The 23,978-nt window shown below is 40.0% G+C and overlaps 2 protein-coding genes across 2 annotated transcripts in view; both read right to left on the minus strand.

Annotated features, from left to right (window-relative positions):
- The window catches only part of LOC109260581 (zinc finger protein 420-like), an 89,745-nt gene extending 66,155 nt beyond the window's left edge, over positions 1–23,590 (minus strand). Inside the window, exons 1-3 of the mRNA XM_053905827.1 lie at positions 23,425–23,590; positions 17,356–17,482; positions 16,798–16,897 (exon numbers count right to left, since the gene is read on the minus strand). Of these exons, the coding sequence (XP_053761802.1) occupies positions 16,798–16,897; positions 17,356–17,376 (121 nt within the window). The 5' untranslated portion in view covers positions 17,377–17,482; positions 23,425–23,590. The remainder of the gene's footprint in view (positions 1–16,797; positions 16,898–17,355; positions 17,483–23,424) is intronic.
- On the minus strand, positions 10,139–12,060 carry LOC109260585 (zinc finger protein 678-like). The gene is given in 5 exon segments (XM_053905828.1): positions 10,139–10,796; positions 10,799–10,895; positions 10,898–10,998; positions 11,001–11,587; positions 11,758–12,060. Coding segments are annotated over 5 exon segments (1,056 nt in total). The 5' UTR covers positions 11,946–12,060; the 3' UTR covers positions 10,139–10,713.
- Positions 23,591–23,978: the final 388 nt, after the last annotated feature.

The raw sequence follows: 23,978 nt of genomic DNA on the forward strand, positions 1-23,978 counted from the left end.
ATAGCCAAATTATGGAAAGAGCCTAAATGTCCATCAACTGATGAATGGATAAAGAAATTGTGGTTTGGGGCACCTGGGTGGCTCAGTCGGTTAAACGGCCGACTTCGGCTCAGGTCATAATCTCATGGTCAGTGAGTTCAAGCCCCGCGTCGGGCTCTGTACTGACAGCTCGGAGCCTGGAGCCTGTTTCAGGCTATTCCCTCTCGCTGACCCTCCCCTGCTCATGTTCTGTCTCTCTATGTCTCAATAATAAATACAACGTTAAAAAAAAATTAAAAAAAAAAAAAGAAATTGTGGTTTATATACACAATGGAGTACTACGTGGCAATGAGAAAGAATAAAATATGGCCCTTTGTGGCAACATGGATGGAACTGGAGAGTGTGATGCTAAGTGAAATAAGCCATACAGAGAAAGACAGATACCATAGGGTTTCACTCTTATGTGGATCCCGAGAAACTTAACAGAAACCCATGGGGGAGGGGAAGGAAAAAAAAAAAAAGAGGTTAGAGTGGGAGAGAGCCAAAGCATAAGAGACTGTTAAAAACTGAGAACAAACAGGGTTGATGGGGGGTGGGAGGGAGGGGAGGGTGGGTGATGGGTATTGAGGAGGGCACCTTTTGGGATGAGCACTGTGTGTTGTATGGAAACCAATTTGACAATAAATTTCATATATATTAAAAAAAAAAAAAGCAGTTTTTAATAAAGCATGTAGTCTCCTGGGCAGGAAGACCTACACAGTCATTTTGAGAGGACATTCATTTCATACTTTTAATCTGGGGAGTAAAGACAAAGTTTCTAAAGGAATTTTCATACATTAAATAAAATGAATAGGATCTTGCAAGTCTGGCTATTGTCAAGGCAAAGGGTCTCTACCTCTAAAAAAGTATTAAATTAAGGCATTTCGGAATTCCTAGAGGAATGTCATTCTCTGCAAGTCTCAAGAATGTATCAGTTGTGCTTCAAGTTGAAGGAAAGTTAACTAGAGAAAGCATGAGTGGGGAATAGAAGAGAGAGAGGAGAGAGGAAAAATACCAAGCAAGGTCCACAATGTAAGCCCGGGAGCCCAACGGGGATGGAACTCATGAACCACAAGGTCATGACCTGAACCAAAGTTGGCAATTAGCCAGTTGAGACACCCAGGTGCCCTGATTTTCACTTAGTTCAGACTCCATGTGATTCCATACAGTATTTTTTTTTTTCTGTGCAATTCTTATTTAATTCAACAAAATATCCTCCAGTTTCTATGAGCTACTCCCAGGCTTCTCTATGATGGACCACTTTGGCAGGAAGATTAGAGTTAATAAGCAATCAAAATTAAGCGGTTTCATGAAAAATGTTTACCTTTCCCCACTCTCTAAAAATAATATACATAGAAAAGCTGCCCAGGATGAGCGCAATCACCATACATGACCACATTAGGATAGAAGCTAGGTATGGTCGACAGGGAGGAACCCACTAAGGACTATGTGAACAAAGGTTTCTGTCCTATTGTCTCAGAGTGGCCCACAAAATAATTGCTTACCAAATATGTACTTTTTCATCTTCCTGTGAATTACATTCTTTCTCTTGGAGGTCCCAGACTTCTGATTCTTCCCTCCTCCTCTTCCTTCTTCTCCTCCTCCACTGTCTTCTCCTCCTTGTCTCCTCTTCAAAGACATATATACCTTCCTTTTCCTTTCTTTGCAATTTTCTTGTGTTTGTGGAGTCTCCATACATATACTATTAAATTTGATTTTCTCCTGTTTACCTCATACTACTTGATTCTTGGTCAACAGTGAGAACTTCCCATGAGGTTCAAATTCATGCTTTTGTATATTCTTCCAAACCATATTTAGCTCTTTTATGCAATCCATGTTTTGAAAGAAAAGTAAACAGAAAGGCAGGACACAGCATCTATATTCTGGGGGAAATATGGGACATCTATTTTCAAGTCCTAAAGTATGATGATTAACTCACATGCATGTTCCTGAGGTACCCACCACAGCACCATGTGACCTGTGTGTGTGCACAGAGTAAAAGCTCAGCAAACACTGCCTTAATGATGTATCTATGTTATGTTCCAAATACAGGCTTTCTCAGACTAGAACTGTTCCAAATACTGTAATGGGTACATACATCTAACTCACTGATCTCTGTTCTCTAGCTTATGGCTTGACTAATAGTGGCTTCCTTGAGATTTCAACAGACCACTGATGCTGGGGAAAGAAGGAACCTGATGTTACTAGAAGATCAAGCTTGACTGTGGTAGACAGTGGCCTTTTCTGATGCCAGCAAGTCTTAGGATCTTATCGAGAATCATTCAGGACTATAGCACTGTATCCCCTACCTATCAATGCTGAGTAGTTCTGTGATTCCCCCCTTAAAACTCCCTGCTTGCTGTGAGACTTTGTAGATTTTCTACAACTCCTGCTTCCAAGAACTAAAACAATTCAAATATTATGGCTTTCTAATAAATCTCATCAGGTCCCTACCTCTGAACGTATTCTCGTGCGTCTAGGCCCTTTGAGGATCATCTCCAATATCTACTGTAACATGTGACATTTTAAAGTTATGCCCACAATGATTACATCATCCAATATGCCTGCCTCCATAACTGTCACTGATCAAGGGGTGGGGAGTCACGGTAATCATTATCATGCTTCTCAGGAACACACGGAAATTCAATTAAGTCATAAAGATTAAATAGCATTTCCTGAATCCTCAGAAACTCACCATATTTGCCAATTCCTTATTTCCATGACATTTATTCATCAGATGATGCCACCAAGAGCTGCCTGTTGACTTCGGAGTTTCAAAAGGGAGCCACTTCGAGTTCCCACCTTACACTGGAAAGAGATCTTTACATTTTCTAACTTTCTATCCCTTTCCTACAACATTAAATAATATAAGATAGGTTAACATTGGTATTGGGATAACACTTGGTACACATCATTAAAGACAATTATGTTTTAGTAATGAAAATGTATTAAGTTCACACATAGACTAAGTTATGCATTTCAAATCCACTCTATAAACATTGTTCAAAGTCTAGAATACACGCCTTCAGAAAGTATTTGTTGATAAAATGACTGGGAATAGACACTTCCATAATTTCCCAGCCTGAGGTCATTCTTTAAACATGTGTATGTGTAATTGTATGCATTGTGGTAGAGTTGGTTATGCTCTAATATCTCGGAAGACTTCATCATTTCAACCACACCAACTGACATTCTCTAACTATTGCTGTGAATGAAGATATACCAGTGCTTCACTGCACTGCCACCTCTTGTTTCCTTAAAGACCAGTTGGGAAATTATTTTCTCCATAATATTCAAGAAGATTTTTATTTTGGGGCACCTGGGTGCCTCAGTCAGTTGGGCGACTGACTACAGCTCAGGTCATAATCTCGTGGTGTGTTCGAGCCCCATGTCAGGCTCTGTCCTGAGAGCTCAGAGCCTGGAACCTACTTCTGATTCTGTGTCTCCCTATCTCTCTGCCCCTTCCTTGCTTGCTCTCTGTCTCTCTCTCTTTCAAAAAAAATAAATAAATAAACAATAAAAAATTTCTTTAAAGATTTTTAGTTTGAATATGGGGAAAAGAATCATGTTCTCAACACCTGTGTCATGAGGACATCACTGTCTTCTCCAAAAACAGCATCTCCATGGAGATTTTCTTTATATATTGTGTATTGTGTTGTCCTTCATCTTCCATGGGAAATGACACACGAGTCACACCAAATGAAGAAGGGCATGTTGTATCTTTGATGCATCAACATCAGCCACATAATTTTCTGAAACCACTCACAATAAATGAATTTTGGAAGTAATTTGGGAGTAGAAATATATTAGTATTTGCTAGTCACAAGGGTCAGATAGGGTTGAGGTGGGAAAAAAAACAAAGCACACACTGAAATTAATGATGCCATGCAAAAATTGATCCATTTAGAGTTAGCTGGAGGAAGATGGCGGCATAAGAGGACGCTGGGCTCACCGCGTCCTGCTGATCACTTAGATTCCACCCACACCTGCCCAAATAACCCAGAAAACCACCAGAAGACTAGCAGAATGGATTTTATGGAGCCAAGCATAGACGAGAGGCCCACAGGAGGGTAGTAAGGGCGGAGAGGCAGTGCGTGCTACACGGACTGGCAGGAGGGAGCCAGGCCGGAGGGGCAGCCCACTGGCAAAACAGAGCCCCAGAGTCTAGCTGGCAAAAGCGGAGGGGCCAGACGGAGTGTGTATCGACAGCAAGCGGGACTTAACATCTGGAAGGTTATAAGTTAACAGCTCTGCTCGGAGAGCAGGAGGGCTGGAGGACAACAGGAAGGAGAGTTGTTGAGCCCCAGATGACAGACAGAGCTCAGCTTGGCGGGGAGGAAAGGTGCTCGCCAGCGCCATCTCCCTCTCCCATCCCCCAGCCAGAATCCCAAAGGGAACGAGTTCCTGTCAGGGAGCTTGCTTGCACCAAGCAAACACCCAATGCTGTGCTTCTGCGGATCTATCCCTCCAGCAACAGGTCTGACTCCCTCCCGGTGCTGTAGGGCTCCTCCCAACGTGGGTCACCTAAGGAAAAGCGAGCTAAGCCTACCCCTCCCGCCCCTCTGCACCTTGCTGATCCACCCCAGCTAATACACCAGATCCCCAGCACCACAAGCCTGGCAGTGTGCAAGTAGCCAAGATGGGCCACACCACCCCACAGTGAATCCCACTTTTAGGAGAGGGGAAGAGAAGGTACACACTAGTCTGACTGTGGCCCCAGCGGTGGGCTGGGGGCAGACATCAGGTCTGACTGCAGCCCCACACACCAACACAAGTTATTCAAGACAGCACAGGGGAAGTGCCCTGCAGTTCTGCACCACTCCAGGGACTATCCAAAATGATAAAACGGAAGAATTCCCTTCAAAAGAATCTCCAGGAAATAGCGACAGCTAATGGACTGATCAAAAAGGATTTCAACAATATAACAGAAAGTGAATTTAGAATAATAGTCATAAAATTAATCGCTGGGCTTGAAAACAGTATAGAGGACAGCAGAGAATGTATTGCTACAGAGACCAAGGGACTAAGGAACAGCCAGAAGTAGCTAAAAAATGCTATTAATGAGCTGCAAAATAAAATGGAGATGACCACAGCTCGGATTGGAGAGGCAGAGGAGAGAATAGGTGAAGTAGAAGATAAAATTATGGAAAAAGAAGAAGCTGAGAAAAAGAGAGATAAAAAATCCAGGAGTATGAGGGGAAAATTAGAGAACTAAGTAATGCACTAAAGAGAAATAATCTATGCATAATTCGTATTCCAGAGGAGGAAGAGAGAGGGAAAGTGCTGAAGGTGTACTTGAAGAAATAATAGCTGAGAACTTCCCTGATCTGGGGAAGGAAAAAGGCATGGAAATCTAAGAGGCACAAAGAACTCCCTTCAGACATAACTTGAATCGATCTTCTGCACGACATATCATAGTGCAACTGGCAAAATACAAGGATAAAGAGAAAATTCTGAAAGCAGCAAGGGATAAACGTGCTCTAACATATAAAGGGAAACCAATAAGACTCGTGACGGATCTCTCTTCTGAAACTTATCAGGCCAGAAAGGAATGGCAGGAAATCTTCAATGTGATGAACAGAAAAAATATGCAGCCGAGAATCCTTTATCCAGCAAGTCTGTCATTTAGAATGGAAGGAGAGATAAAGGTCTTCCCAAATAAACAAAAATTGAATGAATTCATCACCACTAAACCAGCCCTACAAGAGATCCTAAGGGGAATCCTGTGAGACAAAGTACCAGAGACATCACTACAAGCATGAAACCTACAGACATCACAATGACTGTAAACCTGTATCTTTCTATAATAACACTGAACGTAAATGGACTAAATGTGCCAACCAAAAGACATAGGGTATCAGAATGGATTAAAAAAAAAAAAAAAAGACCCATCTATTTGCTGTCTACAAGAGACTCATTTTAGATCTGAGGACACCTTCAGATTGAAAGTGAGGGGATAGAGAACTATTTATCATGCCACTGGAAGTCAAAAGAAAGCTGGAGTAGCCATACTTATATCAGACAAACTAGACTTTAAATTAAAGGCTGTAACAAGAGATGAAGAAGGGCATTATATAATAATTACAGAGTCTATCCACCAGAAGAGCTAACAGGCATAAATGTCTATGCGCCGAATACGGGAGCCCCCAAATATATAAAAAAATTACTCACAAACATAAGCAACCTTATTGATAAGAATGTGGTAATTGCAGGGGACTTTAATACTCCAGTTACAACAATGGATCTATCATCTAGACACAGGATCAATAAAGAAACAAGGGCCCTGAATTATACATGGGATCAGATGGACTTGACAGATATATTTAGAACTCTGCATCCCAAAGCAACAGAATATACTTTCTTCTCGAGTGCACATGGAACATTCTCCAAGATGGATCACATACTGGGTCACAAAACAGCCCTTCATAAGTATACAAGAAATGAGATCATACCATGCATACTTTCAGACCACAATGCTATGAAGCTTGAAATCAACCACAGGAAAAATCTGGAAAACGTCCAAAAGCATGGAAGTTAAAGAACACCCTACTAAAGAATGAATGGGTCAACCAGGCAATTAGAGAAGAAATTTAAAAATATATGGAAACAAACGAAAATGAAAATACAACAATCCAAACGCTTTGGGATGCAGTGAAGGCAGTCCTGAGAGGAAATACATTGCATTCCAGGTCTATCTCAAGCAACAAGAAAAATCCCAAATACAAAATCTAACAGCACACCTAAAGGAACTAGAAGCAGAACAGCAAAGACACCCCAAACCCAGAAGAAGAGAAATAATAAAGATGAGAGCAGATATAAACAATATACAATCTAAAAAAACAGTAGAGCAGATCAATGAATCCAAGAGTTGGTGTTTTGAAAAAATAAACAAAATTGATAAATCTCTAACAAGGCTTCTCAAAAAGAAAAGAGAAGGGACCCAAATGGATAAAATCACCAATGAAAATGGAATTATTACAACCAATCCCTCAGAAATACAAGCAATTATCAGGGAATACTATGAAAAATTATATGCAACAAACTGGACAACCTGGAAGAAATGGACAAATTCCTAAACACCCACACACTTCCAGAACTCAATCAGGAGGAAACAGAAAGCTTAAACAGACCCATAACCAGCGAAGAAATTGAATCAGTCATCAAAAATCTCCCCACAAATAAGAGTCCAGGACCAGATGGCTTCCCAGGGGAGTTCTACCAGACGTTTAAAGCAGAGATAGTACCTATCCTTCTCAAGCTATTCCAAAATTAGAAAGGGAAGGAAAACTTCCAGACTTATTCTATGAAGCCAGTATTACTTTGATTCCTAAACCAGATAGAGACCCAGTAAAAAAAGACAACTATAGGCCAATATCCCTGATGAATACGGATGCAAAAATTCTCAATAAGATACTAGCAAATCGAATTCAACAGCATATAAAAAGAATTATTCACCATGATCAAGTGGGATTCATTCCTGGGATTCAGGGCTGGTTCAGCATTTGCAAATCAATCAACGTGATACATCACATTAATAAAAGAAAAGAACCAAATGATTTTGTCAATCGATGCAGAAAAAGCATTTGACAAAATTCAGCAACTTTCTTAATAAACACCCTCGAGAAAGTCAGGATAGAAGGAACATACTTAAAGATCATAAAAGCCATTTATGAAAAGCCCACAGCTAACATCATCCTCAATGGGGAAAAACTGAGAGCTTTTTCCCTGAGATCAGGAACACGACCGGGATGTCCACTCTCACTGCTGTTGTTTAACATAGGGTTGGAAGTTCTAGCATCAGCAACCAGACAACAAAAGGAAATCAAAGCCATCAAAATTGGCAAAGATGAAGTTAAGCTTTCGCTTTTTGCAGATGACATGATATTATACATGGAAAATCCGATAGACTCCACCAAAAGTCTGCTAGAACTGATACATGAATTCAGCAAAGTTGCAGGATCCAAAATCATTGTACAGAAATCAGTTGCATTCTTATACACCAATAATGAAGCAACAGAAAGACAAATAAAGAAACTGATCCCATTCACAATTGCACCAAGAAGCATAAAATCCCTAGGAATAAATCTAACCAAAGATGTAAAAGATCTGTATGCTGAAAACTATAGAAACCTTATGAAGGAAATTAAAGAAGATATAAAGAAATGGAAAAACATTCCGTGCTCATGAGTTGGAAGAATAAATATTGTTAAAATGTCAATACTACCCAAAGCTATCTACACATTCAATGCAATCCCAATCAAAATTGCACCAGCATTCTTCTCGAAGCTAGAACAAGCAATCCTAAAATTCATATGGAACCACAAAAGGCCCCGAATAGCCAAAGTAATTTGGAAGAAGACCAAAGCAGGAGGCATCACAGTCCCAGACTTTAGCCTCTACTACAAAGCTGTATTCATCAAGACAGCATGGTATTGGCACAAAAACAGACACAAAGATCAATGGAATTGAATAGAAACCCCAGAACTAGACCCACAAAAGTAGGGCCAACTAATCTTTGACAAAGCAGGAAAGAACATCCAATGGAAAAAAGACAGTCTCTTTAACAAATGGTGCTGGGAGAACTGGACAGCAACATGCAGAAGGTTGAAACTAGACCACTTTCTCACACCATTCACAAAAATAAACTCAAAATGGATAAAGGACCTGAATGTGAGACAGGCAACCATCAAAACCCTAGAGGAGAAAGCAGGAAAAGACTTCTCTGACCTCAGCTGTAACAATTTCTTACTTGACACATCCCCAAAGGCAAGGGAATTAAAAGCAAAAATGAACTATTGGGACCTCATGAAGATAAAAAGCTTCTGCACAGCAAAGGAAACAATCAACAAAAGTAAAAGGCAACCAACGGAATGGGAAAAGATATTTGCAAATGACATATCGGACAAAGGGCTAGTATCCAAAATCTATAAAGAGCTCACCAAACTCCACACCCGAAAAACAAATAACCCAGTGAAGAAATGGGCAGAAAACATGAATAGACACTTCTCTAAAGAAGACATATGGATGACCAACAGGCACATGAAAAGATGCTCAACGTCGTTTCTCATCAGGGAAATACAAATCAAAACCACACTCAGATATCACCTCACGCCAGTCAGAATGGCCAAAATGAACAAATCAGGAGACTATAGATGCTGGCGAGGATGTGGAGAAACGGAAACCCTCTTGCACTGTTGGTGGGAATGCAAATTGGTGCAGCCACTCTGGAAAACAGTGTGGAGGTTCCTCAAAAAATTAAAAATAGACCTACCCTATGACCCAGTAATAGCACTGCTAGGAATTTACCCAAGGGATACAGGACTACTGATGCATAGGGGCACTTGTACCCTAATGTTTATAGCGGCACTCTCAACAATAGCCAAAGTGTGGAAAGAGCCTCAATGTCCACCAACTGATGAATGGATAAAGAAAGTGTGGTTTATATACACAATGGAGTACTACGTGGCAATGAGAAAGAATAAAATATGGCCCTTTGTGGCAACATGGATGGAACTGGAGAGTGTGATGCTAAGTGAAATAAGCCACACAGAGAAAGACAGATACCATATGGTTTCACTCTTATGTGGATCCTGAGAAACTTAACAGAAACCCATGGGGCAAGGGAAGAAAAAAAAAAAAAAAAGAGAGAGATTAGAGTGAGAGAGAGCCAAAGCATAAGAAACTCTTAAAAACTGAGAACAAACTGAGGGTTGATGGGGGGTGGGAGGGAGGGGAGGGTGGGTGATGGGTATTGAAAGAGGGCATCTTTTAGGATGAACACTGGGTGTTGTATGGAAACCAATTTGACAATAAATTTCATATATTGAAAAAAATAATAATTGATCCATTTAATCTTTTGAAGCATAACAGCCTATACATTAAGCTTAACTTTGTATTATTCCTTATTATCAGTATTTTGATGTATGTCTAAATAGAGAGACTGATGTAGTACTTTCTCCTGTGAATTCTGTGACATTTATTGACATTGGATGCTCAATTAAATATTTCTCTAAATATTTATAACTTTCAAGTTACCTTCTTTTATGCACTGTCTGGTGTTGGCTAAAGTGTTCATTTACTATGAAGGCCTTTCCTCATTCATTAGGTCTGTAGGATTTAATCTCATGTGTACTTTGGGATATCAATTAAGGATTCAATTCCACTTAAAAGCATGGCAACTTTCTCTACATGTTAGTTTCTCTCCTGAAAGATACCTATAATCTTGAGCAAGTTGTGAGTTCCAGCTTTGGTTGGACACATTCTTTAACTCTGTAATGTTTCTTCTCGGTATAAAGTCTGAGATATTGAGAAGGTTTCAGTAGTTACAAAAGTTTTACCACATTCTTCACATTTAAAGTTTTTCTCCAGTATGAATTCTGTGATACAGAATGAAGCTTCACCTCTTATTTGTAAGCTTACCAAATTCTTATATTTGCAAAATCCTCCCCAGTATACCTTCTCTGGTCAGGAGTCAGGGTTTAGCATTGCTTAAACACCTGGCCACATGCTTTAGTATTCAGTGGTTATATTCCAGTGTAAATTTTCCAATGTAAAGTAAGGGGTGAGCAGTCCACAAAACATTTTTCAAATTCCTTAAATTTGGAAGATGTACTCCAGTATGAATTCTGTGATAATGACTGAAGTTTGAAAGTGATTAAAGACCTTATTACATTCTTTATATTGTTAAGGTTTCTGTCAAGTATGAATTCTGTGATGTTGAGTAAGTTGTAAGGTTCGGGTAAAGACCTGGTCACATTCTTTACATTTGTAAAGTTTCAATCAGTATGAATTCTGTGATGTTTAATAAGGTGTGACTGTCGGCTAAAAGCCTTGCTACATTCTTTACATTGGTGAGATTTCTCTTCAGTATGGATTCTATGATTCTATGATGAGTAAGCTGTGGATAGTTCTTAAAGGCCTTGCCACATTCTTTACATTGGTAAGGTTTCTCTCCAGTATGAATTCTGATATGTTGAGTAGGTCTGAGTGCCATTTAAAGGCCTTGCCACATTCTTTACATTGGTAAGGTTTCTCTCCAGTATGAATTCTGTGATGTTGGTTAAGGTGTGAGAGCTGTTTAAAGGCCTTGCCATATTCTTCACATTGGTAAGGTTTCTCTCCAGTATGGATTCTGTGATGTTCAGTAAGCTTTGAGTGATGGATAAAGGCCTTGACACATTCTTGACATTTGTAAGGCTTCTCTCCAGTATGCATTCTGTGATGTTGAATAAGGGATGATTGCTGGCTAAAGGCCTTGCCACATTCTTGACATTTGTAAGGTTTCTTTCCAGTATGGATTCTGTGATGTCCAGTAAGATCTGAGGTGCAGGTAAACGCCGTGCCACACTCTTTACATTGGTAAGGTTTTTCTCCAGTATGAATTCTGTGATGTTCCTTAAGGTATGAGTGCCATTTAAAGGCCTTGCCACACTCTTTACATTGGTAAGGTTTCTCTCCGGTATGGATTCTGGAATGTCGATTAAAGCCTGAGGGCCAAAAAAAGGTCTTGCCACATTCTTTACATTGGTAAGGTCTCCCTCTAGTATGAATTCTGTGATGTTGAATAAGGCTTGAGGGCCAGTTAAAGGATTTGCCACATTGTTGACATTCCAAAGATTTCTCTCCAGCATGAATTCTGTGGTGTTTTTAGTAAGAGGTGAGTCTTGGGTAAAGGCCATCCCACCTTTTTTAAGTTTGTAATATTTCTCTCCAGTATGGATTTTCCTGTGTCCATTTAGCGATGACCCATACTTAAAAGTTTTACCACATTCTTCACATTTGTAAGGTCTCTCTCCATTATGCACTAGGTGATTTTGAATTAGTGTTGAGTGCCAGTTGAAGGCTTTGCCACATTCCTTACAAATGTAACCTTTCTGTCCAGCATGGATTGTCTTATTGATATTAAGTCTTGATGACTGACTAAACATGTTCCCAGGTTCATTGCATGTGTACGGGTTTTTTCCCACATGACTCCTCAGATGATCACCAACATTGGAGGACTGGTTAAGAATTTTCCCACACTCAGTATATTCAGAAGTATTCTCTCCCAAATGTATTCTCTTCTGTCTAATAAGGTTTGAGCTTTGATAAAAGACTTCCCTACATGTAGTACAGTCACAATGGTTCCCTGGCAAAGGAGTCCGTAGATATTTATTAACATTTGAGTCCTGGTTAAATATTTTCTCAGATTCACTGCAATGAGCAATTCTGTTTTCATTGAAAATGCTGTGGTTTTGTTGTAAGGTCGACTGCTCAGGGAAGGACCCCTCAAATGGATACCACTTACCATTTTTGTCTTCCTTTTTCAATCTCTGACTTTCAGAAATATTTGACTGAAAGGTTAATGCAATCCTATTGTCAAAATGGTGCAAAGAAGTATTTTCAGCATGGACTAGGTCACTTTCCAGATTCTCCAAATTTTTGTCCTGCAAATATGTCTGTTTGACCACTTGATTTGAGCCTTTGACTGTAGAAACACACTGCCTTGCAGAAGTAGCCATCTTAGAAAGGGTGGTTTTCCAAAATGTTTTATATCCTTCACCGTTTCGGGCAGTGAGACTCGTATAATGGGCAGTTGTCTATGTTTGCATATGTGCTCCATGAGATCTTTGTTGCCTTTGTCTCTCCCCAACACTGTTCCACTCTATCACTAAGCATCCATTCTCACGGGCACAATGTTTACATCTATCCACTAACACTCTTTGGAAAGAAGTTTCTCTGCACATTTTTGGAAGGGGGCTCTGGGTATCATTTGAAGATACAGCTGATAGGTAATGGATAAAGGTAAAATCATCTCACTTTCTGCTGTCAGATAAATACAATCAATATTTCTTATACACAAAACTGAAATCAGAGAACTTTCACTTCAAGAAAAATGAATCATTAGTCTTTCTACAACACTCAGATTGTATTTGAATTTAATCCCAAATATGTTTTTATAAACTTACTGTTGGCATATTTTACAACATTGATGGTGTTTGTTTATTTAGAAATGAAAAGTTTTGGCATGCCTGGGTGGCTCAGAGTGTTGCACATCTGACTCTTGGTTTCAGCTGAGGTCATTGTCTCACCGTTTATGAGTTCCAGCCCCACATTCCGCTCTGCACTGACAGTGTGGAGCCTGCTTGGAATTCTCTTGTCTATCTTTTCCCTTCCTCCATTCTCTCCCTCTCTGTTTCTCAAAATACATGAAAAAAAAAAACTTAAGAAAATGAAAGTTTTCAGCTTGCTTGATTCTAAAGAAATGATTACAGCCTTAAATTCTGTGTAATAATGTCTTTTAAGTGCTTAATTCATAAGGGTTTTCATTAGAACTTTCCATGGTTGATATTAATTAATATACTTTACAGTTTTACTATCCATGAAGACATGCCGATAATTCAAAATGTTTGCTTTTTTCATGGGTACACAATCAGAGTTTAGTATTATAGCTACAGGGGCATCTAGGTGGCTCAGTAGGTCCAGTGTCCAACTTCAGCTCAGGACATGGTTTCATGGTCCATGAGTGGGAGTCCCCTGTCGGGCTCTGTGCTGAGAGCTCACAGCCTGGAGCCTGCTTCAGATTCAGTGTCTCCCTCTCTTTCTGCCCCTCCCATGTTTGCACTCTGTCTCTCTCTCTCTCTCTCAAAAATAAATAAATAAACATTAAAATTTTAAAGAAAGGAAACAATTTATAATCATAGTGACAAAGGGGATCCTGGGTGGTGGCTTAATTGGTTAAGAGTCCAACTATTGATTTTGGCTGAGGTCATGATCTCACATTTTAGGAGTCAAATCCTGCATTGGGCTCTGCAGTGACAGGGGAGAGCATGCTTGGGATTCTCTCTCTCTCTCTCTCTCTCTCTCTCTCTCTCTGTTTCTCTGTTCCTCCCCTCCTTGTGCTCTCTCTTCAAATAAAAAATAAAATTATAGATTTCCTTTAAATAATTCACCTTTTTTTATGTAGAAGTTTTTGGCTTATATTTTGTCTTATTCTGGTTTTGCAATTCCATAGTAACGTGCTTCCTTTTGTATGGGACTTCCCACAGCTTTATTTTTCAACCTCAGCTTTAGGTGTGGTTTTGTTTTTTACCTGTGTATTTTGTTATGGCGTGACAATTTTCAACTCATTACATTTTCAGAAAATATCAGTGTAACTCAAATATGAATCAGCTTTTTGCCCTCTGCCAACAAAATTATCTAAGTATTTGCGTGTAGAAATATTACACATGCTTACTTTGTGAATCATCCTGTGTATTTCTTTCCTGGGTTAGTGGTCAGTGAATGTTGTTTCATGTCTACGTGAGTTGTCATAATAATAGAATTAATTTCATTATCTATTTATTGGTGTACATATTTATTGTGTACATATTTTCATTGTGGTTTCCTTAGAGATTACTTAAAATATCTTAAAGGTATACCAAACCATTATATGTGCTGCTGGCAGAGAGCTTGACACAGGGCTTGAACTCACAAACTGTGAGACCATGACGTAAGCCAATATCAAGGGCCAGACACGTAACCAACTGAGCCACCCTGATGCACCTATGTAGCTATAATATTAAACTGTGACCGTGTACTCATAAAAGAAAAGGAACATTTTGAATTATTGGCATGTCTTCATGGACAGTAAAATTGTAATGTATATTCACTAAAATCAAAAGCTCTAATGAAAATTCTTATGAATGAAGCAGTTAAAAGGCATGAAAAAGTGTATTATGTTAATAGATATCTCCATTTACACAGAATTTAAGGGTATAATCCATCCATAGAATCAAGCATACAAAAACCTTTGCCTTCTTTTAAGTTTTATTAAAGTATATTGAGAGAGAGAGACAGAGAGAGAGAGAGTAGGAGGGACAGAGAGAGAGGGAGAAAATCCCAAGCACGCTCCATGCTGTCAGGGCAGAGCTGGATACAGGGTTAGAACTCACAAACTATGAAGTTGTCATGAACTGAACTGAAATCAAGAGTCAGATGCTCAACCCTCTGAGCCACACAGGTGTCCCAAAAACTTTCATTTCTAAATAAACAAACACCATCAGCATTGTAAATAGGCCAACAAGCACTTTATTTAAAAAACAAACAAACAAAAAACAACCTTTTTATATTGAATTCAGATTCATTCTGAGGAAAGTAGAAAAGACTGATTCATGTTTCCTGAAGCAAAATTACATTTATAATCAAAACTTTTTTTCTAAATATAAGAAATTCACTAATCATCTACCTCATTTCTTATGAAGCACACATCCATCCATGTCATATCAGAACTTTTAATCTAGGAGTACCTAGGTGGCTCAGTCAGTTAAGCATAAGACTTCGGCTTAGGTCATGATCTCACAATTTGTGGGTTCAAGCCCCATGTCAGGCTCTGTGTGGACAGCTCAGAGCCTGGAGCCTGCTTCAGATTCTGTGTCTCCCTCTCTCTCTGCCCTCCCCTACTCAGTCTCTCTTTCAAAAATAAACATTAAAGGGACGCTTGGTGGCTCAGTCGGTTAAGCGGCCAACTTCAGCTCAGGTCATGATCTCGCAGTCCGAGAGTTCGAGCCCCGTGTAGGGCTCTGTGCTGACTGCTCAGAGCCTGGAGCCTGTTTCAGGTTCTGTGTCTCCCTCTCTCTCTCTGACCCTCCCCTATTCATGCTCTGTCTCTCTCTGTCTCAAAAATAAATAAACGTTAAAATTTTTTTTTTAAATAAACATTAAAAAAAATTAAAAAAATTTTTGATCCAATAAATCAAGTAATCTCAAATATAACTACTCAGAAAGTGAAAACATATATGGCAAAGTCACAGGAACTTCATATTATACAAGACAAAATTATGAAATGATTCAATTATTAAGAAATAATGTAACAATTGAGATTTATTATAGGTTGTGAGTTTTAAATTCTAAATGTCCTATCTCCCCTATGGCATTAATTCATGTAGGAATTCCAGGAAAATAATAGGTGCTTGAAATTATTTCACCATGAAGGAATGGAACACCTAGAATAGAAATCTCTTATTTTAGTTAATACCAAACAACTGAACTTTTTTTGTTTTGTTTTTTTTGTTTTGTTTTTTTTTTTTTTGAGAGAGAGATAAAGACCAAGTAGGGGAGGAACAGAGAGAGAGAGGGAGACCGAATTCCAAGCTTGCTCTGTGCTGTCATCACAGAGGCCTATGCTGGCCCCAAACTCACTGTCTGTGAGATCATGACTTCAGCTGAAGTCAGATGCTTAACCAATTGATCCAACCATGCGCCCTCAAAACTGAACTTTTGAAGTAAAATAAAGGTTAGATTTTCTCATTTTAGGGAGGTGCTTTATTATCTGATGAAATGAGTGGGTGTCAATTTAGTACGATTAAGATTAAAGGATCCATAATATCGGAAAACAGATAACATGTGATATCTGTCCCCATTGTTTCCAGGATTTCTGCACCAACCGCCAATATGTCCATCAGTGCTCCAACACACTTCTCACACAAGGCAAATACTCAGAAATGTATTAACATAGACTTCCTCAGAAATACAGAGATTTCCTGGACCCTCAAAGCAATGGACAACCAATCAATCAGATTATGGAGCCCCTCACTGTGGATGTGAAGGACCTACAGTGGAACTGAAGGACAATCCTTAGAGAATGTAAGAGCATGATGTGTTGGAAAGCAGAAGTCCACTGTGAGAGGAAGAGACATAAAACTGGCCTTTTAAAACTAATTTCAATTCAAGGAGGTCTTCTCAAACCACGTTTTAAGGTCAGTCTTCATCCTTCACATTTGGACCTCACCTTTGTCGTCTGTTTCATTCATTCCCACCTACCTGGGTGTGTAGCTACTGTCTCCTTTCTCTTCCATTCCCAGAACTCCTTCTTAAGTTCCAAAAAGAGGACCAGGTCTGGCTTTGTCACAAGACCTGGATGCTAGAAAAAAGGAATAGGAGTATTGCTGGAGATTCTACCTTTCAATCCAGTATTGGACTCAGCAGAGAGGACATTGTGCAATTCTGGAAAATGCCCAATAGCCCCTTTAGAACACCCAGGATGGTTTCCAAGGTTCACATCTTGATCTCTACTTCCCAGTATTACACTACCATAATGAGTAGAGATTGGTATTGAAGATGGAAATACCATTTTATGGCACTCAATGTTTAGAATTGTCATTAATCTAAAAAATGATGATGTTAGTCTAAGGAAGGGAAAACTAACTTTGAAAGAAACATCATGAAGATATTTCTTTACATCTACAAACTCATAATTATTTCCCATATGTAGGGATTTGAATCCCAGTCATGCAAAGAGGAAGATTCCAAGAGACAGTCTTCAAAGGAAGGAACAAAACCTGAGTGTGGTTTGGGAAATCTGGAGGGTGTTATCCTCACCCAAGAAGAGGAGATGTCCATAGGTCTCTAACATAACATCCTTGTACACTTCTCGCTGACTCTGGTTCAGGCATCCCTACTCCTCCAGAGAGAATACTACAGCCACATCCCTGAAGGTCAGCAGTCCCTGCAATAAATACCACAGTTACCAAGTGGACACATGAGGAGTTCAAATGGTCCCTAAGATGCAAGAGGCAGTTCATGTCACAAGCCGCAACCCACGATCTGACATTCCGCTGCTTACCTGCATTTGCTCACTGACCTTATCCCTCAGTTTACTTAACCTCTTCTTTCCACCTTACCTTTTACTTCAGGCAAAACACCCCATGGGCATACTGTCCTGTGGTGGAAACAGAAAGTATCCAACAAAGGTAATGACTGCCCTGAGGAAGAGCTTCCATTGTCTCAATTTGACCTTAACCCCCAGCTCACATCTATGCAGATGAACATTAGAGTAAGCATGAAGTGAGAACAGTTACCTATATCTCATTATATATATTTTTAAGTTTATTCCCTGAGAGAGAGAGAGCACAAGTATGGGTGGGGCAGAGAGAAGAAATCCCACCAGGCTCCATGCTCAGCATGGAGCTTGACTTGGGGCTTGATCTTAAGACTATGAGATCATGACTTGAGCCTAAATCAAAAGTCAGAAGCTCAAGGGACTGGGACACCCAGGAGCTCCCTTTTACCTCATTATAATACTAAAATCTCCACCCAAGGAGGAGTATAAACCTCATTTACTACGTAGCATACAGTGAATGTATAGAACTGTTTTCTTAAGGCTCATGTGCAACCTTATCCCCAGCCTCCTTTGATAAATATCCACCCTAACCCTAAATAAAAGGAAAGCATTCCAGGGTGCATGGGTGGCTCTGTTGCTGAAGCATCCAACTATTGGTTTCAGCTCAGGTCATGATCTCACAGTTTCTGAGTTCAAACCCTGCATCAGACTCTGTGTTAACAGCACGGAGCCTGCTTGGAATTCTCTCTCTCTCCCTCTCTCTCTGTCCCTCCTCCACTCAGTCTGTCTCTGAAAATAAATTTAAACAAAATTTTTTTTAATTTTTTTTTAACGTTTATTTATTTTTTTTGAGACAGAGAGAGACAGAGCATGAACAGGGGAGGGGCAGAGAGAGAGGGAGACAGAGAATCTGAAACAGGCTCCAGGCTCTGAGCCGTCAGCACAGAGCCCGACACGGGGCTCGAACTCACGGACCTGAGCCGAAGTCAGACACTTAACCAACCAAGCCACCCAGGTGCCCCAACAAAATTTTTTTTTTAAAAAAGGAAATTATTCTCCTTTCCTCTGTGTCTCTGCTTTGGAAATTATTCCCTATGATCTCCTTATTTCCTGTAAATCAATTTTCCTTTGTCTGACATCCCCACTTGGTATAGTTTTTTTTGTGATTCACCAAGGACTGTATTACTGTTTGTTCAGTTATATTAGGAGAACTGGTTCCTGCTTAGATGAGTTTCTTGCTTTCTGCAGTAAGAGAATTTGTAACACAGTATTATGCTGTAATATATTCTTTAACTTTGAGGTATGAACCATTATAAATATTGTGTTTATTCAAGAGAATTTGTAAAACGAAGGCATCAACACAGGCATACACATTTTGGAATCCTGTATTTCCATCATACAGTACATGTGGTGTCTATTTCTTAATGGGAAGTTTTGGTGAGTTACAAATGTATTCTAATGTATGCTAATTCACATTAGCATCTTCTAATGTGAATTATAATTTCACAACAGTGCATTTGAGATCTTGTTAAAATGAGGGTACTGTTCAGGAGTTCTAGCATGGGGTAGGTGTCTGCATTTCTAACAAGGCATTAGTCTATGGGCCAAGGGATACATATTCCTATAATGAAGTAGAACTCAAATTCAAGAACTCTCAGAGGACTTGGAATTGAGTGGGTTTTACAGCAATTACAAGTTCTACTAGAATAGCAAGAAAGGGGACAAGGCTTTTCAAGCATTTCCTGGTTAGTAGAGAGCATTAAACAGTTTCTCATAAATTCATGGAAAATAAATAATAATAATCTAAGACAAGAAACACATTATTCTTCTATTTTTGGTGAATATTTGTTAAGCACTCAGTACATGGTATGGATCAGATTTTAATCTAGGTTAACTGACCTAGAGTTGATCTAAAATGACACACAGGTCAATATACACAATGACCCTAAATCAATGTTCATAACAGGTGTTAAACCCTGAGAAAACTGATGGAAAGAAGATATGCACACAAAATTCATCTATATTTATACATTCCATGCACACATCCATACATTTTGAAAGTAGTTATAACATTAAACGTGGTAGAATAGAATATTATCAGGGTGACTGAAAAAGTTTTCAAGAGCAGTACCTGGATGGCTTAGTACCTTAGGTTTCCACCTCTTGATTTCAGTTCATGTCATGATCTCAGGGTTCCTGAGTTCAAGCCTCACCTCAGGCTCTGTGCTGACAGTGTGGCTTGCCTGGAATTCTGTCTCTCCCTTTCTTTCTCTGCCCCTCCTTGTCTCTCTCAAAACTTAAAAAAAAAAAAAAAAAAAGCCAAACAAACAAAAAACATTTCAATGACCTGAAACTTCTCAATCTAGTCGTAGGTGATAATGCTTAAGTCTTTTACTCACATTATCAACACAAACACATAGAATGATATGAATATAACAGTTTTTCTTTCTGAGTCTACTATGACGGATACAAACAGAAACATGTTCACCTTCACCACAGAAGGCTGACCTAGAGCCTGCACAGTTTGGATGATCATCAAATACAGACTGGTTCCTGCATTCAATTTTTCTTTTTCCATGTTTATTTATATTGTGAGAGAGAGCATGGGCAAACATGGTGTAAAAAGGGGAGAGGCAGAGAGAGGGAGAGACTCCAAGCCTGCTCCTGGCTGTGACTGAGCCACGCAGGTGCCTCTGGATGCTGGATTTTTTAAAGGGTCACATGAGTGCTAGTGTGTCTCATCAATTGTTAATATTGAACTGAATGATAAGCATCAGAGAAATCTTGCAGAAGTAGTTTTACAAGTAGAAATTTAAAGAAAGTTTTGTGATTGAACACTGTGCACTTACCCTCCCCCATGAACATACAAGCTCCACGCAGCCAAAATACATTTCTTTCTGCCCATGGGTCCTGCCCCTGTCCTATTTCAGTAAATCCCGTCTTGTACCATACAGTACCTCAAAAATAGTATCTTGACTGTAGTACTCAATGATCCCGTAATATAATTGTCCTTGGAAACCTTTTTTTATATTTTATTTTGTTTTAGATTTTTAATTTATTTATTCTTTATTGAAAGAGAGAGAGGGCACAAGTAAGGGAGGGTGAAAAGAGAGAGAGGGAGAGAGAAAGAGAGTTGTGGGACTCAAACTCATGAACTGTGAGTTGAATCAGATACTTAATCAAGTGAGCCACCCAGGCACCTCGAAAGGCTTTTTTTCAATATAAGGTCTATTTATTTTGAGAAAGAAAGAGTGCAGGTGCAGGGGAGTGACAGACACAGAGAGAGAATCCCAAGAGGGCTCCCGCTGTCAGCATGTGGCCTAACATGGGGTTCTATCTCATGAACCTCCAGATCATGATCTGCACGGAAATCAAGAGTGGAGACTTCATCGACTGAGCCACCCAGGCGCCCCTCATTGAAAGCTTTTGTTTCAATCATCACTTGTGCTCTATGGTATTTCGGGATTTTAAGACACTCAAACATATTAATTATGTCATTCTTTTCTTTCTGAAAACACAAACAAGTAAATAGAAGAGTATGTCTGTGTCATGACTATGCAGTGAAATAAAAACCTACGGGATGAAGGTCTGATTGATTTAGAACCTCTACTCCCATAAGTCCTTACATCTACTACACAAGTCGAGGGACTTCATTGCTCAGTAGAAACTGATGTGAGGTGGGCCAGGAGTAAATAAATGCTCAAGAAACTATTCTTGAGACCTTTTTGGTGAACGAGGCTGATCTTATTAAAGCACAGGGACGGGGCATGTGGGAAGAATGAGCTGCAGTGTGATTGTGAGGAGACATTCATTATATACTTTAAGTTGGGGGGGGGGGGTTGGAATAAAGATTCTGAAGGGATTTCATAGGTTAAAGAGGACTCACAGGATCCTGGAAGTCTGGCTATTGTCAAGGGAAGCTTGCTTTTCCCCTCTAGAAAAGCATTAACATTAAAGCAGTTGTAAATTCCTTGAGAAATATCTTCCAGTCTTAAGTATTTCTCAGTGGGTTGTAAGTTGTAAGACAATTTAATTTTACCTATATTTCTTTTGCCTTTGTTTTCCTCACAGAAACTGCAAGGTAGGGGTGCCTGGGTCCTTAGTCAGTTAAGTGTTTGACTCTTCAGCTCAGGTCAAGGACTCATGGTTTTGTGAGTTTGAGCCCTGAGTCATGCTCTGCACAGACCCTGTGGAGCCTGCTTGGGATTCATGGTTTCTCCGCAACTCCCATCCTCCTGCTCTCTCTGGGTCTCTCAAAATATATCAACTTAAAAAAAAAAAAAACAAGGAAAGAGAAACTAAAAGAAAGTTTCCATTTTAAATGTGATGGTGTCTTGGGGCACCTGGGGGCTCACTCGGTTGAGCCTGACTTCAGCTCAGGTCATGATCTCACAACTCTGTGAGTTCGAGCCCCACACTGGGCTCTGTGCTGATGGCTTGGGGCCTGGAGCCTGCTTCAAGTTCTATGTCTCCCTCTCTCTCTGCCCCTCCCCCACTCACATTCTGTCTCTGTCTCTCTCAAAAATATATAAACATTAAAAAAAATTTAAATATGATGGTGTCTCGAAGTCACTCAGGGAATCTGCCTAAAATCATTACAACTGATAAGAAGGAATAATATGAACGTTATAGGGAGGAAATCTGTCACAGAGCACAAAGTCAAGTAAAAGAAGGTAATAATGGCTAGAAGGAAACAAATTGTTATCAGTGCCTAAGGCACACCTCAGGACACAGGATCACCGTGTGTTCTTGTGACCCCAAACAGTAAATCAGAATATAAACAATTTTGAAGATACAATGGATTTATACAGCCTTCAGTCACATATAGTCTCCATGTCCTGTAATATCTAGACTATTTTACAGTATGTTTTCCACATCCTAATGACCAGGAACATTCCAGATTATTCTGTGCCTCATATCTATCTGATGTATTTTGCATTTTCATAATCGTACTCTACCCGGAGCAGAGAAACCATCCAGATCAGACCTAAATGGGAACGGTTTTCCTTGAGTGCTGTCCCAGGACCAGACCCCATCAGCAACAGGAAACCTGGACTCAACACTCTCCTCTCTGGATATGTCACAAAGGGAATATTTTCATTACTTGCAGGAATTTAATTCAAAGTGACAACTGTTGATGTCCTACTGGAAACCAGGTTGGAGAGAAGGGAGCAAAGTCTCTGGGATATAGGGGAGGAGTGTTCTAAAGACATAACCTAGAATATCATTTTTTTTTTAACGTTTATTTATTTTTGAGACAGAGAGAGACAGAGCATGAACGGGGGAGGGTCAGAGAGAGAGGGAGACACAGAATCTGAGACAGGCTCCAGGCTCTGAGCAGTCAGCACAGAGCCCGACACGGGGCTCGAACTCACGGACTGCGAGATCATGCCCTGAGCCGAAGTAGGACGCTTAACCGACTGAGCCACCCAGGCGCCCCTAGAATATCATTTCTGAGAAGCTTAAAACGTAGGTGAAAACTTAAAGCAGAACCATCAGAACTAAAAAAAAAAACAAAAAAAACAAAAACAAACAAACAAAAAAAAAACATTGCCTTTTTTTTTTTTTAAACTTCTCTTAGAGAGGATCAATGTAAATGAATGTAAATGGAAGACAGGGACACAGGGACAGAGAGGAAATCTTAAGTAGGCTCGAAACTCAGAAGGAACCCCGACTCAGGGCTGGATCACAGGTCCCTGGGATCATGAGCCCAAATCAAGAGTCTGATGCTCAAATGGCTGAAACACCCAGGTGCCCTGCAATTTCTACATGCCCGGAATTCAGGAGAAAAAGATCACAGGTCCTCCGGCCTGGGGCGCAAGGCTTACCTGAGAACTGGCCATTTTTTCCTTCACCTCCTCTTCAAGATTTCTTTCTCAGAAGATCTTTGTGGAGAAAACACAGCACAAGTAGGAGAAAATGTCGGTAAAGACACCAACACTGCCTCTTCACCTCCTGTAACCTGATCGCCTGCAGGCAGGGCTTTGAAATGCAAAAAAGGCCCAAGTTCCTAGTCCTTTGTGTCTGGAGCTATTCAGAAACTGTCAGCTCCCACTTGGAGACCAATCACTGAGTTTCCCTTCTCTGCTTTCAGTGGCCCTCCCCTCCCACATGAGCCCACAAATTCTGCTTGAGCATAGAAAAATGTTCCTACGCAGACCTGACACACCCCAACTCCTGTACAGAAGACCCTATTACCTCCCCTTGAGGAAAAGCCTGCACTCAACTATCATAAATTATTGGGAAGCCTTCCTTCTCAACCCTGGGCCTCACTTAGAATTATAATAGGAGGGGCACCTGTGTAGCTCAGTAGGTCCAGGGTCCGACCTCAGCTCAGGTCATGATCTCACGGTCTGTGAGTTTGAACCCCATGTCTGCCGCT

This window comes from Panthera pardus, unplaced genomic scaffold (genome assembly GCF_024362965.1).
Source record: "Panthera pardus isolate Hobbes unplaced genomic scaffold, ASM2436296v1 HiC_scaffold_18, whole genome shotgun sequence".
Classification (NCBI taxonomy): Eukaryota; Metazoa; Chordata; class Mammalia; order Carnivora; family Felidae; genus Panthera; species Panthera pardus.